This window comes from Prinia subflava, chromosome 3, assembly GCF_021018805.1.
Source record: "Prinia subflava isolate CZ2003 ecotype Zambia chromosome 3, Cam_Psub_1.2, whole genome shotgun sequence".
Taxonomy (NCBI): domain Eukaryota; kingdom Metazoa; phylum Chordata; class Aves; order Passeriformes; family Cisticolidae; genus Prinia; species Prinia subflava.
The window spans coordinates 97,501,260-97,517,597 of NC_086249.1; the positions used below are offsets into that span (position 1 = coordinate 97,501,260).

Here is a 16,338-nt window from a genome sequence, read left to right on the forward strand (position 1 = left end):
AGAAAATCCATTTCCATTTTATTGTCACAAGTAAGATTTATTTTCATAAATAAATTTTTGTCACAAGCTTTTTTCATACTACTCATAACTTATTTTACATTTAAACAAAACAAAAATAACGGAAATTGAAGAACCTTCTTGGAGATGGGCTGTAGAGATCCTAAGAGCTACTACACTCTGAAACTGTTAGCAGAGGCCAACGGTTTCCATGCTCAGATTCTTGCTAGCACACTGTGATGGGCAATTGGAGAAATTATTTTCTCAGTAAGGGTCAGCATATTCAGGACAAATAGCGTTCTAACAGCTTACAAATATACTATTAGACTCTTTAATGCACTAGTTAACTCCTATTTTACTCCGTGGGAAACTCAACAGAGAATGAAGCAAAGAAAGACGATGTAAAATAAACCAGGAAAACCTTTGACAGCATGTAAATAAATCTATAGAGTTTGACAGTGACATATGAATATGTTCTGATGAAAATGAATGTGCTAACATGAGATAGAGGTCATCCATATATTGGTAAGTCATTTGTTCATCTGGAACAAAGATACATAAAATCAATTACAATTTTTACTAGAAAACATTTGATGCTTCTTAATACATTGCACAATTTCTGTATTATTGACAAATCATTATATTTACTGTGTTTCAAATTATTTATATATCATTCTGTATAAGAAACAAATAGAAAATATAGTACAACAAAGAAATGTCACTTTGAACACAGATAACTAGGGTTTATTTTACTATAAATAGAAATAAAGAACTGAACTTATAACTTTCTGTAGCTATAAGAGAGGATTGTTCATTCCATTTGCTTTCTGTTCAACTGATACACTATCACCCAAAAAGCTCTACCATTGCCAACCCAAAACAACATTACCTTTAGCTTCTGCTCATCTCTGTGGTCTGGCAGACCGGCTAACTTTTTCTCAATGTCATCCAGCCATGTCATGAGGTCATCAGCCTGCCTCTTGTACTGATACCACTGATGAGAAATCTCTAAAGCCTTTTTTCTTCTTTGAGCTCTCAAGTCCTGTTCACAGTGCAGACATTATTAGAACATGAATTAAAGGCTTATAAAATATCAACTGGCATGTGTACACACTGAAGGGAAAAAAGTGTACTGCTAATTGTTTAATTAAATATTGATATTTAAAGCAAGTATAGGAGTAAGTGAACATATTTACATCAGTTTAACATCTTATTTTTGTTTATTTCAAAGGAGGTTACCTATTTCAGTGTTGTTCACATGTTGAATAAACCACTGAGATAGCCACCAATATTCAGAGAAGTTAAGACTCTTACATAAATGTCAATATTTTATATAAAACACTTCTGCTCAGAATACTTACTGGACAGATGGAAACACAGCCCACTTAGTATCTAGCCAAAAGTAGGACTTCTGTGTTTTGTGGACTCCTGTGAATTTCTAGCCTGAGTGAAAACTCTGTAGCTATTCAAATCACTGCAATGCAGAAATGTTTGCAAAGACAGGTTTCCTTTATCTAAATTAAATACCACATACATAACAAATGTCTTGTGTTTGTAACTCTGCTTTATAAAGGACTGAAAATTCTCTTTAGCAGGGAAGTACAAAATGTTTGGTTTTCCCCCCTTAGAAATGTTATTAAATGTAGATTTGCTTAAACTGCTTAATGTCACTCATGCAGAATTCAGAAAATATTTTAATTACTGTAATTTATTATTAGAAAGTAAATTTTAAAATTATTGGTATATTTTATATAAAAATACTCAGATTAACTTGCCTCTATCATTCTAATTTTTTTTTCATGAGAGTGAGTGCCTTGACTGAGTCACCCAAAGGAAAATCTATCACTGTACCATAAAAACAGCCAGGGAGGATCTGGTCAATAGCACAGTGCAATAAACACTGTTCTTGTTTCTCCAACATAAAAATTATGAATTGCTTCCATTTAGCTTGGACCACTCAAAGATACACCTAATAGATTTCAAGCTTCTTTTAAATGTGGACAAAACAACATTCTACCTATCCTTCTGAATTCCACAGATCTGCAAAACTGTAAGAATTAGAATTAAATCCACAGGAAAGGAAAGAGCATAAAAATAATTAACAATTAAATGTAAACATGCCATGTTCCCCAAACCAAAGATGACTTAATCAAAATTATCCAAAGAAAGAAAAAATCTGCGTGCTGATGAGATAAAAATTCTGCTGTAGTAGCCAGAGCCCAGAGCTCCAGGTAGGTGACCAAGGTGACTGTCCAACTATGGGATTCTAGCTTTCATCACTTGCATTTTCCATAGAAAGATGACAATTCCAATCATATCTGTTAGCTGCTCCACATGGCATGGAAACACACCATGTGAGTTTCCAGGAACAATGTCACACAGTTTTACCTCCTGGATTCTGCCAACTCAGAATTTTCATATGCAACCTCGGGTTTCAGCCTCTTAGCTGCCAAGCCTATTGGTACTACCACCTATCCTGTTCTAGAGAGGCTGGAGACACTCTTCTAACAGGAATGTAGTGTGTAAGTATTTTAATGAAGGAAAAAACAACCTTTTCCTGACAGAAGTATGTTATTCAACTGAGAAATAAGTTTGCGGGATCTGATTCTAATTAAGATCTTGACTGCTGTTGCAGAAGTATAAAACACACATAATATGTAAAAAAGAAATTATCAATGAAATCAGTGTTGTCCAATTGGCAATCACACCGTTGTAATGCTGAGGATAAGACAGCACTTCTCAAGGTGGAGACTGCAAAATGCCTTTTGCAAGGCATCAAGAGAACTGTGTAAGAAAACACATCTAGAGCCAAATGGTTTTAAATTACTAATCTCTAAACAGTAATGACAACTCATTTAACAACAAAAAAAAAGCCCTGAAATGAAGAAAAAAATGGGTTTAATAGCATGTGCTTATAACTGTAGCTCCTATACCTTGAGGGCATTATGTTTACTCCGCAACAGCTGTTGTTTTGTCTTTATTTCTTCACGTTTTTTCTCGTCTGTGACTCCCTTTTGAAGCCTGTCGCCTCTTTGCAGCAATTCTTTCACTGTGCTCTCATCCTCTTCACTCTGATTTAAAAAAAATAACCAATAAAATGTGCATTTTAATCTAGTTATTGCTTAAGTACTAGTAGATACAGACTATGCTAAAGTGATCATGTAATGGCTACTTGCAGCAGTCTGATGATCAAGTAACTTTCAGTTGCTTTCTACAGTATATGTAGAGGGATAAAAGCAAGACAGCACTTGCAAATCTACTGATTTTTGGAATCAGATCTTATGCAGCATCCAGGATAACAGCATAAAAACGTTAGAGGTAAAAATTTGAAATATATTTTACTTTCAAACAAAAAGAATAGATATATGTAAAATATTCTAAATCACTGTCAGTAGAGGTTGAAATTGCCAGTATGCTGGCAGACCATGCAATTTCTGACCATTCTGTGCATCATCACATTGGAAACCAGCTACTCTGACAGGGCAAATGGTCTCAATAAGCATTTTTTATGTAGAAGCCACTTATGAATCTCTGAAGGTGAATCTCTGTCACAGCGTCTGGTGGTGTCTTGTACCACTCTAAGCATTTGATGTAAGGAAAAGGAACTAAATATGCTCAGGTAGTGGAAACTGCCCCATCAAACTTGATTCACTTTGAATTTACCATTACATACACATGGTAAATTCTCTATGCAGCACACAAAACAAAATTTTATTTTTCCTGCATAAAAAAGTGATGTAAATGTTCCTTCCAGCACTGATATGAAACAGAAACCTTTCACGAATTCCCTAAAAGTAAAATGATATTGAGTCTTTATATCAGTTGTAAACAAACATATATTTGATCTCACTGAGGGCTGAAGAAGAGAGGGTTATAAAGATGAATCTCCCTTTCTGCCCAGCCAAAAAATGTCATCCCTCTGAAAATCACTCTGGAGAACACACACCACAATCACAAAGCACTGCAATATTTTAGTCCTCTTTTCCTTTCCCCCTCTCAGCAAATATGAATAAATGGTTCTATGACTTCCAACGATAAAACATAAGTAACAAAGCTTACAACAGCCACAAAACCTATTTACATTAAATGCTATAAGCAGATTGTTTAAGAACAAATTGGCAAGTGGCATTTCTTTTCATGAGCATTTATTTTAGTGAATGTATTCTTTCACTATAGTGCCCATTTTGATACATCATTCTGACTTTTCCTGGTCTTCATGCTACTACAGAGATTTTGAAATTCATTTCATGTTCTGTAATACTGCTGGTAGTAGTACAAAACCTATGGATAACATTCCTTGTTTTCTTAGTGCTTTCATAAGGGACAAGAAATGCTCTTCTGATAAACTAAAAATGAAGTTAGCACAAAAAAATTTAATTAGTGCTACTTTAGGACTTTTGATTTTATAATATACTAGCATAGCAAAATACTGCCCAAGTTATATCTAAAGATCCTAATGCAAATATGGGTTTCTGATTTTCACTCAGGTTTTTTCATCTCCCTGCTTATTTTTCTCAGACTTCCATTTCAACCCAATTACCATATCTTTATTGAAGTCCTCCTCTTTCAGATTCACTCCCTGCTGAATTTCAACCTCCAGTGGTTCAAGCATTTTTTGTATATCGAAGTCAAATTGCTCCAATTCCTTCAAAGGAATGAAGGGCTAAAATGGGAGAAATACAAAGATTATTTATTTAAAGGACACATTTCATAGTTTTATTAGAAACAGAAATGAAAAGAGGTATCTGTGCTACTCCCTGTTGCTAAAGCAATGGAAGACTTTACATCATGTTGAAAAATATCTACACAATACTCAAAGTACCCAAAGATACAAATAAAGATACAAATTCATGTAGAATTTCCATGTAGGTAAAGAAAAGAATTTTAAGGTGAGTGAAAACTAAAAAGGAAAGAAAAATACACATTTGTGTGTAAATGTTCTCACATTTGTGTATAAGAACAAGTCTAAATAAATAATATTTATAAAAAAAAAAATAAATGTTTACACTATTTGGTTAAATCTGGTTTGTCAGAAATCATTCATACAGCAAGTCCATTCAGATGAGAAAAACCCTACTATTAATAACTGAGAAAATTTTAAAGTTAATCTGATTCAGTTTTGAAATCATTGTTCGCACACAGAATAATAGAAGTGTCAGGTGAATGCTACAAAACAAAGGACAGAAAATCTTTGATATTCCCTTAATAGTATTTTGTAACATATTGGGAAAAAAAAATCAACAAAAGTTCAGCTTTTGTTTCAAAAAGCCTCAACAAAAATTCAGGAGAAAAAAAAAGATCAACTAAACAAAATAGACTCAATTCCTCCAAAATGAATCACAGTATAATTATCGTGCTTTATTTTAATATTCAGTTTTGAACTCTCCAAAAAGTGCTGCTTATTAACAACAAGGCACCGCCCTTCGTCAACTCGACATGAGTGCCTGTGAACAGTTTTATGTACAATATAAAGTGTATTTATTAAGTGCATTGCAAACGGCCAACAGAAATTTTTTCTTCTTTCAAAGCTTTAAATGCAAGAAGAAGAAGAAAAAAGAAAATCTCAGTGGTTCTTGCACAAAATTTAGACTTAAAGGTAATTCATGCTTTTTGATGTTCTAGGAACTCTTGGATGTGCACCTGCCTTTCTTGTTAAAGACTTAAGCACATTATATCCCAACTCTTTTACTCTTTCCTCTGGTACAATTAGTTCTTATATGCAAAATTTCTAATGAAGACAGCCACAATAAAAGTTAATTGGCTAAAACTGAGAGACTGGATGTCATATGAAATCTGTTCACAGATGACATGGAAGATTCAGGGTAAAAAAGTCTTAATTGTGTCTGGTTGATTAACAATAAAGATTTTGCACATTTACAAACATTAATGGAAATATAATAATGTACAATATTTATAGAGAATAATATTGTGCTTACAAATCTTCATTAAGAGGCTCAGAATTACACTCATCATGCACTTCACCTGAGTTAGAAATAATAGAAAACTACACAGTAATTTCTTCTCAAATGCTCTGAAGGATATTCTAAAGCACTTAAATCTCATTAAAAGACACATCAACTAATAAAACTGAAATGTAAAATTTATAGTCTATGAAAAAGACTAAAAGTAATAACAAAGAAGAAAGTGGAAAGAAAAACACAAAATGAATTCCAGTCATTGAATTATGTTCAAAGAGTACTTGAAAATGTTAAGTCTCATTTCAGTATACTATAAACATTTTGGTAATTCTGGACATGACAATTATGTACTACCATTCACTGACTTAATGGATCATTTCTTATTTACTTCACTGTTGTACTGATTATTGGTAGTATTTGAAAAAATATTGCTTATTCAAAGACAGATGAGTAATTATTGAAAATAGGTTATAAGAGCTAACAATCCTCTTGAATTTACAATTTAATCTTTCACAGAGTGAATAATTTTACCTAAATAAAAGGAAAAAGAAAGTTAAAACACTTAGGAAGCATATCACCCCACAATAATAACAACAATAATTTTCCTGCTCACAAAGCCGAAATCATAAGGAAAGTACAATTACCTACATTATACAGGTAGACAAAAAAAAAGTACTCAGTAATTTGGTCCTTTATCCAAATGCATATAGCACGTCAGTAGAATAGTCAATAATTTAGACACCAGTTTTTACCTCTTTATCTGAAGCAATACTTATAATAATATGTATCTTGTGAATCGTATTCTACTTATGCATTTTCCAAGGTCCTGGAAAAGGTTCCTAAATCCTAAATTACCATTATAATTTGTGTACTGTAGTAATTCTTGTCATCTTGCTGGGCACTACTTCTCTAAATCTGAGTGTGGTTCTGCCAATTCCAGCCCACCTTGCCTTCAGAAATGAAAGAAAAACCTGAGAGAGAAGGCTGCAGGTGGAAGACATTTGCAGGCTGTGTTCTGAAGACACTTTGTCTTGATAAGAATCTTTTGTCCCTTCTTGGAGTGAGCCCACAACACGCAGTGCAAACACTGAACCCCCAATGAGCCATCTACAGGCAGTCCCTTTTTTCCCTGGGACAAGCAATAATTTCACAGGATCCCATGAAAGGCTGTGTCAGCACTGCAAGTTTACAGAACATGGAAGGGCAAAGTAAAACTGAGATGGAAATCCAGACTGCAGATAGCAGGTGTTCAAACAAAACCATCAGACAACACAGTTCTTGTAAAGATGTCCTCAGTCTACAGTTTGTACATGTGTCAGAAGTAGGTAAGAAGCTGGAATGGTTAAAATACTACTGATGGACATTAGGAAAAAAAAATGTTACCTTTATTCAGAAGACATTATTTTGCTTCAGAAATGAAACCTAAATAAATCCAAATATCCACAAAGATGTGCTGGTTGGGCAGGATATTGAGGTCTGCACAAACCCCAACAACTCATGGAAAACATGTCTCTGTGCTTATGCTTTTTGCAAAGCTCATTTCCTGCTTTGCCATGGATCTTCTGCATTTATTTCCAGTGTCAGCAATAATGTTTATTTACAGTGACCAGCAATAGTAGTTTAGACCAGGATCCGTGCATTCCCATTATCCTATATACCAACCTGCATGGCTGCCTCATTTAATCTGCTGAGCAGCTCTTCAGAATAAAGGCAGCAAACACAATGGAGAAGGTAGGTGGCTTATGTCCTTTTTCATTCCAATTCAGAAGGCAAAAATTGGCTAAAAAGAACCTAATCCACATTGAATTCAGGTTTAACAGTCAAGGTGGTTGTACAGATGAGTAGCTGAAGTAAAATTCAGGTAGAGCAATCTCTACCTCTCTATTTCTATCTCAAGCATTGGTGAATCCCAGACACGTAGGAAAAGACTAAATACACTTGAAGAAAAATTAGGTCTCAAAACCTTATATGAGAAAAGGCTACTCATACTTTGCAAAGTTAGAGATTAATTCTCAGGTGTTCATTTTTTGTAAGTTAGTGACAGAATCATTGTTACATTCAAATAAAGTCAGTGAGTACTTCCAATTGTGAAACAGTGAAAAAAGACCTTAATGCCAAACCCCCCAAATCTTCACAGTTAATAAAAGAGAAATCCTTAGGTTCTGCATTGCTTTCCTTTAAAAGCTTAGTTTTTCGAGGAACTGTAGCCCACCATGTAGCTGCACCTCACACAAACACCATTTTTTTAATGCATCTCCTTACGGAAGCAAGTCCTCCTACCTTCACACTCTTAATTCTCTGCGATACAGCTGCGAATCGCTGGTTGAGCTCTGAGAGTTTAGGCTCTACTACCTTCCTGCAGTGATCCCCACGGTTTGTCATCAAGTCTCTGGCCTGGCCACGCACAGAGTCCACCTTGGGGTGAATGTCATTCAGCTCAGCCTTTAAGCGCTACAGTCCGTGAGCAAGAGACAGGGCTTGAAGTTAGTAATAAATGCAAAGAGAGAGAAAGAGAGAGAGAGAGAAAGTGTGCAAAGGAATAGGGAGCAAAACCACAAAGCAAATTCAAATAATTATGCACGAGAGTGTAAATCCACTAGAAATACCTTAGATAACATTCCCACTCACATCCCTCAAATTTATAGCAGGAATGTATCTACTCGTCTGTTTTAATATCTCCTAGAGGAAATTAATGGTGATCATTATTCCTAGGCAGACTCTTATCTGCAATAATATTGCAGCATATTTCAGGATACACTAAATTATTCTATGTTCCTAAAGCTAGGAAGAGCTGCTAATTCATCTGTTATAGAACTGGATGTGTAATTGTTGCTTTCATTACTGCTCAGGGCCATAGTTCAGACAAGTAAAAATGATCAGACTTAAAAAAAAAGTCCTAATTTTTTTCTGTTAATCTGTCACAAAAAAAAAAAGCTCCTTTAGCCTCTGCAATATTAATCTTAACAGTAGATCCCAGAGGCCAAAAATAGAGAGCAAGGCATTTGGGAATCCGAAATACAGTTGGGCATTAAGAACTAAATTTTACTGTCTGCGTGAAATGCCTTTGTGCCATGCAAACGTATATACAGGTATTGATAATTTTACTTAGTATCTGATGGTGGCAAAATTGTTCATTCGTCTACAAAAGCCAGTCTCATAATCCTGCTGAGATCAATGAGCCATTGATTTATGCTCTGCCCTGGAATTTGTAAAATTTTGCTGTAGTAAATGGCATCATTATGTTAGTGTCAGCAATGCAATTCTGATTTTGATTTGCAAACTCTTACTCAGATATTATGTACTGATCATGGAGTTCAATACAAAGTGAAATTTTACATTGACTTCAGAAGAAAAATAAAAGTCTCTATAGATAATAATTTGATGTTGTTCTTAAAGAAGGTATTTTAAATGAGGTATTTTAACATACACATCCATATTAATAGCCAGTTTTTCATCAGCTGGTTAAATGATGCAATTTGCCAACTAAAACCTTCTGGTCAGTACATTAACCCGTGATTCACCATATAATATTCTTATCCGTGTTGCTGATCCAGCCTCAGTGTAAGCAATGTTTGTAGAATTAAGACAATCATACCACAGAAATATCATACAAATTGGAAAAGTATCACAGGAAAACAGAAAACACAATTAAAAATGAAGGGGACAGGAAAAAAATGTTTAAACAAAACAAAACTTTTTGTTAAAGGAGTATTTTCCAGCAGACGTATGTTTAATAAGCTGCTGTTCTACTCACCAGGACGTTCCCAAGAATTATAATAACAATCTGGTTTTATTTCTGCAGGGATTTAACTTTGGTAATACAGAGCAAATTTATTAAGTAATCTACAAGCTGCCAGAGGGTAGCTTTATCACAGAGAAAATAATTTTAATCCATTTGTAATACCTTTTGAAATATGCTAGTTTTGACACAGTCTTTTTTACAATAAAATTAATGCTTTCCAGAAAATCACTTTTTTTTTACCTTAAGAATTTCCTCTTTTTGCTGGGGTTTTTGTTTGTCAGATTCATCCAGCAGTATTTCAGCACGATACATCCAGGTAGTGACATTAGCTATATTCTGATCAAAAGCCTCCATGTGCTTTTGATATTCCTGTATGTGGAAAAGGTAAATACTGCATACAAAAAATGTAATCAGAACTGAAGTACGAGCTGTAGTTGTGCCAACTGTGGCAAACACGCACACATTATGACATTATGAAAACTGCTTTATTTTTCTCAGTAACTTTTTGTTTTGTGAAGGAGAGAATCTGCTGTTTGTTTGCTTGACTTTACATGTTAGGTGTTTTTTTAAAAAGACTTCCTAGGAGACAGCGAGCAGCTCCCAAAGTGACAGGCAGCAGGATGATAAAATCACAGCGAGACGCAGGTGTCGGCAGCTCAGCGAGGCTGCTGAGAGGAACAGGAAGCTGTCAGCCAGAGCCACTGGAGGTGCAAAGGAGGATTCCCCAAGAACAAGGCACAGAATTCATTTTGGAAAGCCAGTAAATGGACTGAAACTCAGATGGCCACAAGGATGCACTTGCAAATTCACAGTCGAGACTGGGAGCTTTGTATCTAAACCTCTTACGGACATTTCATTTAACTTCTCTGCTTTGAGACTTTGCTTTTTAAAAGCTATTCGAGTTGATATTCTGATAAATCTTCATTTCTCTGCTTCATTTAAAACTTTTGTCTTTTCTGGTGAGCTCACTAGAATGTGGTCTATGCCTATCCCACACAATACTTATGTAGATCACACACCCAAAATCAAAGATATTACTGCATTGCATACTATATTACATATTGTTCCAAAATTGGTAAAAAATCCATCAACTACCTCTCTTTTTATCATGTGTTTCAGCAAATATTAACCATAGAACCCAAAGCAGAGAAAGAGAGGATGTACAGAACTACCTAACTACATCAACCTGTAAACTCCATTATACGCTTCTTACAAGCAGTTCCACATTAAATCTGTGCACCTGCATGATTCTGAATGAAATGTTTAGGTTTTCCAGATACTTTCATCTGGATACTGTGCTCAGCTGAGGAAGACCTGTAGTGATGCTGTGTATGTATTGTTAAAGTATTTTTAATGAAGTCATACAGACTCCAGTGGAGCTCAAACACCTCAAGTCCTGAAAAGTCAGGACAAAGGCCAACACATCCTTAAAAATCCCTCCCATTTCTCTGGGGTTAAACTGCATTCCCACACTCTCAGGAACAGAAACAGCATGCAAGATTTCCCAGAGCATTCTGAGAGCCCAGTGGTTCAGACCTTTATTCTGTAGTTAAGGGTTCAAGTTGTCACCTCTTTGTGACAGAATGAAATTGAAGGCAGAATAAAGTTATGTGACTATCTGTAGCTTGAGGCAGCTGGGGGTGAAGCTCCTGAATCTGCTCAAAATGTGTATTAGGGATTTACTGCCTACTAGGCTTAATCCAGTCCCCTTGAGGAATTATCCCCACCTAAACATGCCCTACAAAACTACCCAAAAGAGGATAATGAAGTTCTGAAAGACCAAATCATAGTCCTTCAGCATATCAGGTGTGCACCCTGAGAAGAGTTTATGATTTAGTTGCCTCTGAAATGAATCAATTTCACACACACCAGAGCTACTCTGTGGGCCAAACTGATTTGCAGGTGGAAACTTATTTCCCATTTGCACTATTCCAAACAGAAATGCTTATGCAGCCAAAAGGAGCTGATGTTGTTGGTATCAATCCTAAGACTTTCTTAACTTCTTTGACTATTTTTTTTGCTTGACTACTGAAGTAGTCTCTGTCCTTGAAACTGCATTTAATTTATTAGGAAAGAAACCCAAACCAAAAACAATGCAAGAACTATTGAGACAGACAGGATTTCAAACTGTTATCAAGATTCTACTCAGTAATCAAAATCAGATTGTCAAGACATACACAATGCACTAAACACCAATCAATCTGGTTGTCTGTGTACCTGTGTATTCAATAAGCACAGTCCAAGGCTCCAGAAAAAGCACTTCTATAAGGCTGGGCATGTACAACTGGAAACAAACATCCCCCCCTGTGTGAAGAAATGCATTTTCCTTACCAGCAAGAGATTGAACCATTCCTCAGCACGTGAAGTTACTGCTTTCCAGTTACTGTTCAGCAGGCTGAGTTTATCGTCCACGAGGCTTTCCTTTCCTTTCATCACTGTCTTCAAATTCTCACCTAAATCACTGATGCTCTTAAGCTGGGCCTGGCGTTTCTCAATTTCCTTCCGTGTTGCCTACATGAGCAGAAGAAAAAATAAAATTTCGGGGAATTAAAAATTATCCATGCTAAGAACATGAAATATTAAATCAGGCAGGAGGTTTTTACTAGAACACACGGTCTTGCTTCCTGTGGGTGGGGAAAGCAAACACAAAGAAAATTGTTTCTCTTGAGCTCTGATAAAATTGTATCTATTCTTCATCTTCTTGCTATAGCTTAGTTCTAAAAAAGTGTGAATTATCCTTTGTTTCAGTGTTCAAAATATAGGTTCAATGCTTAATTTTTAAAAATGAATCCACATTTAAAAATATTTATATAGAAGCTACTTTTCATATAATAAAATTAGATAGTTATCAAAAAGCACATACAGCTTACATAATAAATGAGACAATAATACACCATCATCATAATATCTTAAGACAGAAAACTCCATCAAAAATATTCTAGTGAGTATTTTATTACTTTAATATTTGTCAAGGCAATCTTTTTCAGAAGAAATTATGTTATTCTCTTCAGTTAAACTTGATTCCTAATTGAAGAAATGCATATTTTCATTACACTGACTTGGGATTTCATATTGTAAACCAAAATACTAAAATAAGCTATTTCCCATAGCATTCCTAAGCTTGAACAACTACAACACATATGCAGTGCTATAAAATCAGATTTCCAGCATCTCTTCCCACTGTTATCTTACCTCATAGATCTGATGTGTAAGGTTATACAATTTACTCATTATTCATGTTTTAATATTCACTGCAACATGCAAGAAGACTAACAAAATGAACAAATCCCAACATACTTAGATAACATTTAAAAAAGCAGGTGTTTAAATGCTGAACAGTGAGATGACACCATGTAAAGTACAGCAGTCTTACTGAACACTCAAGGAGAGGCACAAACTCCTTACACCTAATTTCACATATAACCAGTTTTATGAGAGAAATCTATCTGAGATCCTTGGCACCTGATGGCAATGATCCAGGCAAACAAATCTCTGCTTATAAAATAAAACTGCAAGCAGAAACTAAGTGTTCCACGATGAACACAAACAGAACTTAGTAGAAAAGAAAGATGCACTGGTCTTCAGAGACATGGATTTCTAACAGAAACTTGAATACAGTAAAATAAATTTAAAAAAAACCAAAAACAAACAAACAAACAAACCCCACTTCAAACAAATGGCAAGCACAATACTTCCATCTCGGGATGAATGCTGTTATGCAGTAGAACCTCACCTTTATGACCTCCACACCATCACATCTCTCATGGTCACAGATTGGTATAATTTTGTTGATAATGTGTTGATAGTGAAAGTAGAATGTTCATTTTTCAATAGAGACAGTATAAAATTATTAATTTTGGTAAAATAGAACCTTAATAGTACCGTCAACTTATTTGGTTTGTCATGCTTAAAGCAACAACTCACTTCCTATGCTCAACAGAATCGGGATCTCATTTTGAAATATCATTTCAGAGAGGTCTTACACTTGTATTTCATGTAAGTATGAGAAATTTTCCCCACTCTATCAATTTTCTAAAATATAGAGGATATATAATAGAACCAAGGCATGATTGATGCAAGTTATTAACAATATACTATATAATTATGGAATTTGAAAAGAAGAGTTTAAGATTTCAGCAGGTCCTTGTCAGATTAAAGGAAAAACATGCCCTCTTCTAGTACTGTTTTATCTGTTTCACAGCAGGTGCAATGTGTCATCATGAAAAAAGAATGACAAAAAGGATGTAATTTACCTTCAACTGAGGATGGAAATTTTTGATGAGCTTTATTTCCTTTCTGAGCTATTACTTTCATTTGGAAAAGACTCTCTGAAGTGTATTTACCAAGGGTTGTGGTTTCTTTTGTGTTTTACATTTATGAAAATGCCAACCAATCTTGGGCTATATGAATAAATATTAATCCCAACTAGTAAACAGATGCATCAAACAATTAAATGTCTACTAAACAAAACTGCTGCCCAAAACCCAGATGTGTAACTCCCTATGTGTAAGAAATTAGTTATTTTTTTCAGAGTAAATCAATAATGTAAACTGAAGACCAGATGCACCTCTGGGCAATGCGGATTTTAACTCCCTGTGTAATTGCAGGTAAGGGACATGAACCAAGTAAATCACACTTCCCCTCATTGTCTTAAAAACCATTGAGGCCTTCAACACAACACTGAAGTGACAAAAACATCCTCCTCAATACTTTAAATGTCTGTTTTTACAAGTCCCTATGTATAAAATACTGGACCCACTGACACTGATATTATTATTATTATATTATTTCTTGGGGAAACAAAAACATGTAAACAAAAGATTGAACTTAAAATCATAATGCCCAGCCTTCACTTACAGCTGTGAAAACCTATCAGCAATGTTGAACAGGTCCAAAACAGTTTATATTCATTCTGTTATTTATCATTATAGTGCAGTTATTACATTCACTTTTTTCCCCCATTAAGACCAGTATATTTATTTATAAAACAAAATCTTTTTCAAGTGCGTATTACCTGCTTGAAGAGAAAAGCTCTATAAATACTTCCAGGAAAGATACCTCCATTAAAATATGTGTACAAATTCTAGAGACTATATTAAGGATATATATATATATATATATATATATATATATATATATATATATATTCAACTCTTCTTTACATGTGCCACCATTTAGGATCACTTCTACTAGCAGACACAAGAGTGAAGATGATGTGAATCTCTCCCCATTCAAATTTCAGTCATTCAGGCAGAATTCTGAAGTGCCTCTTTGGAAGAATCTCCTGTACTTCCACTTTTCTGAAGTATCAGTTAGGACTATTTGGTACAAAACACCACAATGGAAATTCTCTGACCAGAAAAATTAATTTGTGTTTCACTGATTGAAATGTTTCCTTTGCTTTTTAAGGAACTGTTATTGTTTTCTCACTTGTGGTCATACGAAAAATGTTGGTAGCCTCCTTTAATCAAAATTGGGGGATTGCATCACCATGGAACTCCCAGGATTTGAGCATTTCCAAGGGAAATGGCATCTAGGTTCCTGGCAGCCAGGAAATTAAAGCAATCAGACAGACCCTGGTACAACTCTGCATGCAGAGCACGTCTCAGGTGATTAGTTTCTAATCCCCTCTCCAGAAACATCAGAAGGATGGGAGAGGGAGAATCTGAGTTACCCTTGCACCAGTTTCATTCATCAAAACCTCAGGAAAGGAGCTGCAGTACAAAATAAAAGTTCTGTTTAAAAAACAACTTTGGATGGGTTGAAATCTGTGCAGAAGGCAAATCATGCTGCAGCGTGTCAAGTCATAGTGATGAGCTTTGCTGAGAATTTATAAGTGGTTTGTAGCTGCATACAATAATATTTTATCTGCTTTACATATGGATCCATAGGACGACAGGATGAATCGTGTTAGAACAAATCATTGCAGTTCCCTGTGCAGATATTTACACTCTAAGTGAGTTCACAGTTCTGTCTCTGATCCCACTGTGCTGTGACATACTCTTTATCTTTCAGTTTACTAAAAATATTTACAGGGGTTTTTGTTAAAATTTTTGGGGTTTTTTTTTGTTTATTTGGTTGGTTGGTTTTAAAAAAAAATTGATGTTTCTGGGGGTTTTTTTTGTTCGTTTGTTTGTTTTTTACTTGATGGTTTTGGTTTACTGTGATGGTTTTTGTACCTCCCTTTCATCATCAAATACTAACCAGGAATTAATTATGTGTGAAAACAGAAGTTACACAGAAATGGGATTTTTGGTGGTTTTGTGTTGGTTTTTTCTTTTTAATTATTTTATTATTTTGTTTGTTTGGTTTTTCTGAAGATGTGGTAAAAAGGGCTTCTGATCATTTTACAATGACAAAACTACCATGTACCAAGGTGAACTAATGATTTTTTTTTTTCAAACAAACCAGAATTGTAAGTAAATGCAAGGGATAGTATATTTAGTCATGATGGTCACCAACTTATGTAGATTAAAAAACACAATAACAATGAATGATTAAAAAAAAGTTCTGTGTGTCTTTACACTGCCTGTGTGCTCTGGATTACTTGAAAAATACTCTTTGTAATTTGAATCTTTCTGAAATAAATTAGGTGGCTCAGCTCTCACAGGTGGGATTGCAGAATTAATCAGAAGCTGACATTATGGTCTTCTTGTGGTTGATTATACATATTTATTTGTT

The 16,338-nt window shown here is 34.8% G+C and overlaps 1 protein-coding gene across 2 annotated transcripts in view; it reads right to left on the minus strand.

Annotated features, from left to right (window-relative positions):
* The window catches only part of DMD (dystrophin), a 978,378-nt gene that overhangs the window by 593,421 nt on the left and 368,619 nt on the right, over positions 1–16,338 (minus strand). Inside the window, exons 35-40 of one of the 2 annotated variants that reach the window (XM_063392999.1) lie at positions 11,989–12,168; positions 9,898–10,026; positions 8,196–8,366; positions 4,538–4,660; positions 2,931–3,068; positions 887–1,039 (exon numbers count right to left, since the gene is read on the minus strand). In XM_063392999.1, the coding sequence (XP_063249069.1) occupies positions 887–1,039; positions 2,931–3,068; positions 4,538–4,660; positions 8,196–8,366; positions 9,898–10,026; positions 11,989–12,168 (894 nt within the window). The remainder of the gene's footprint in view (positions 1–886; positions 1,040–2,930; positions 3,069–4,537; positions 4,661–8,195; positions 8,367–9,897; positions 10,027–11,988; positions 12,169–16,338) is intronic. The other variant, XM_063392994.1, reaches the window with a different exon arrangement.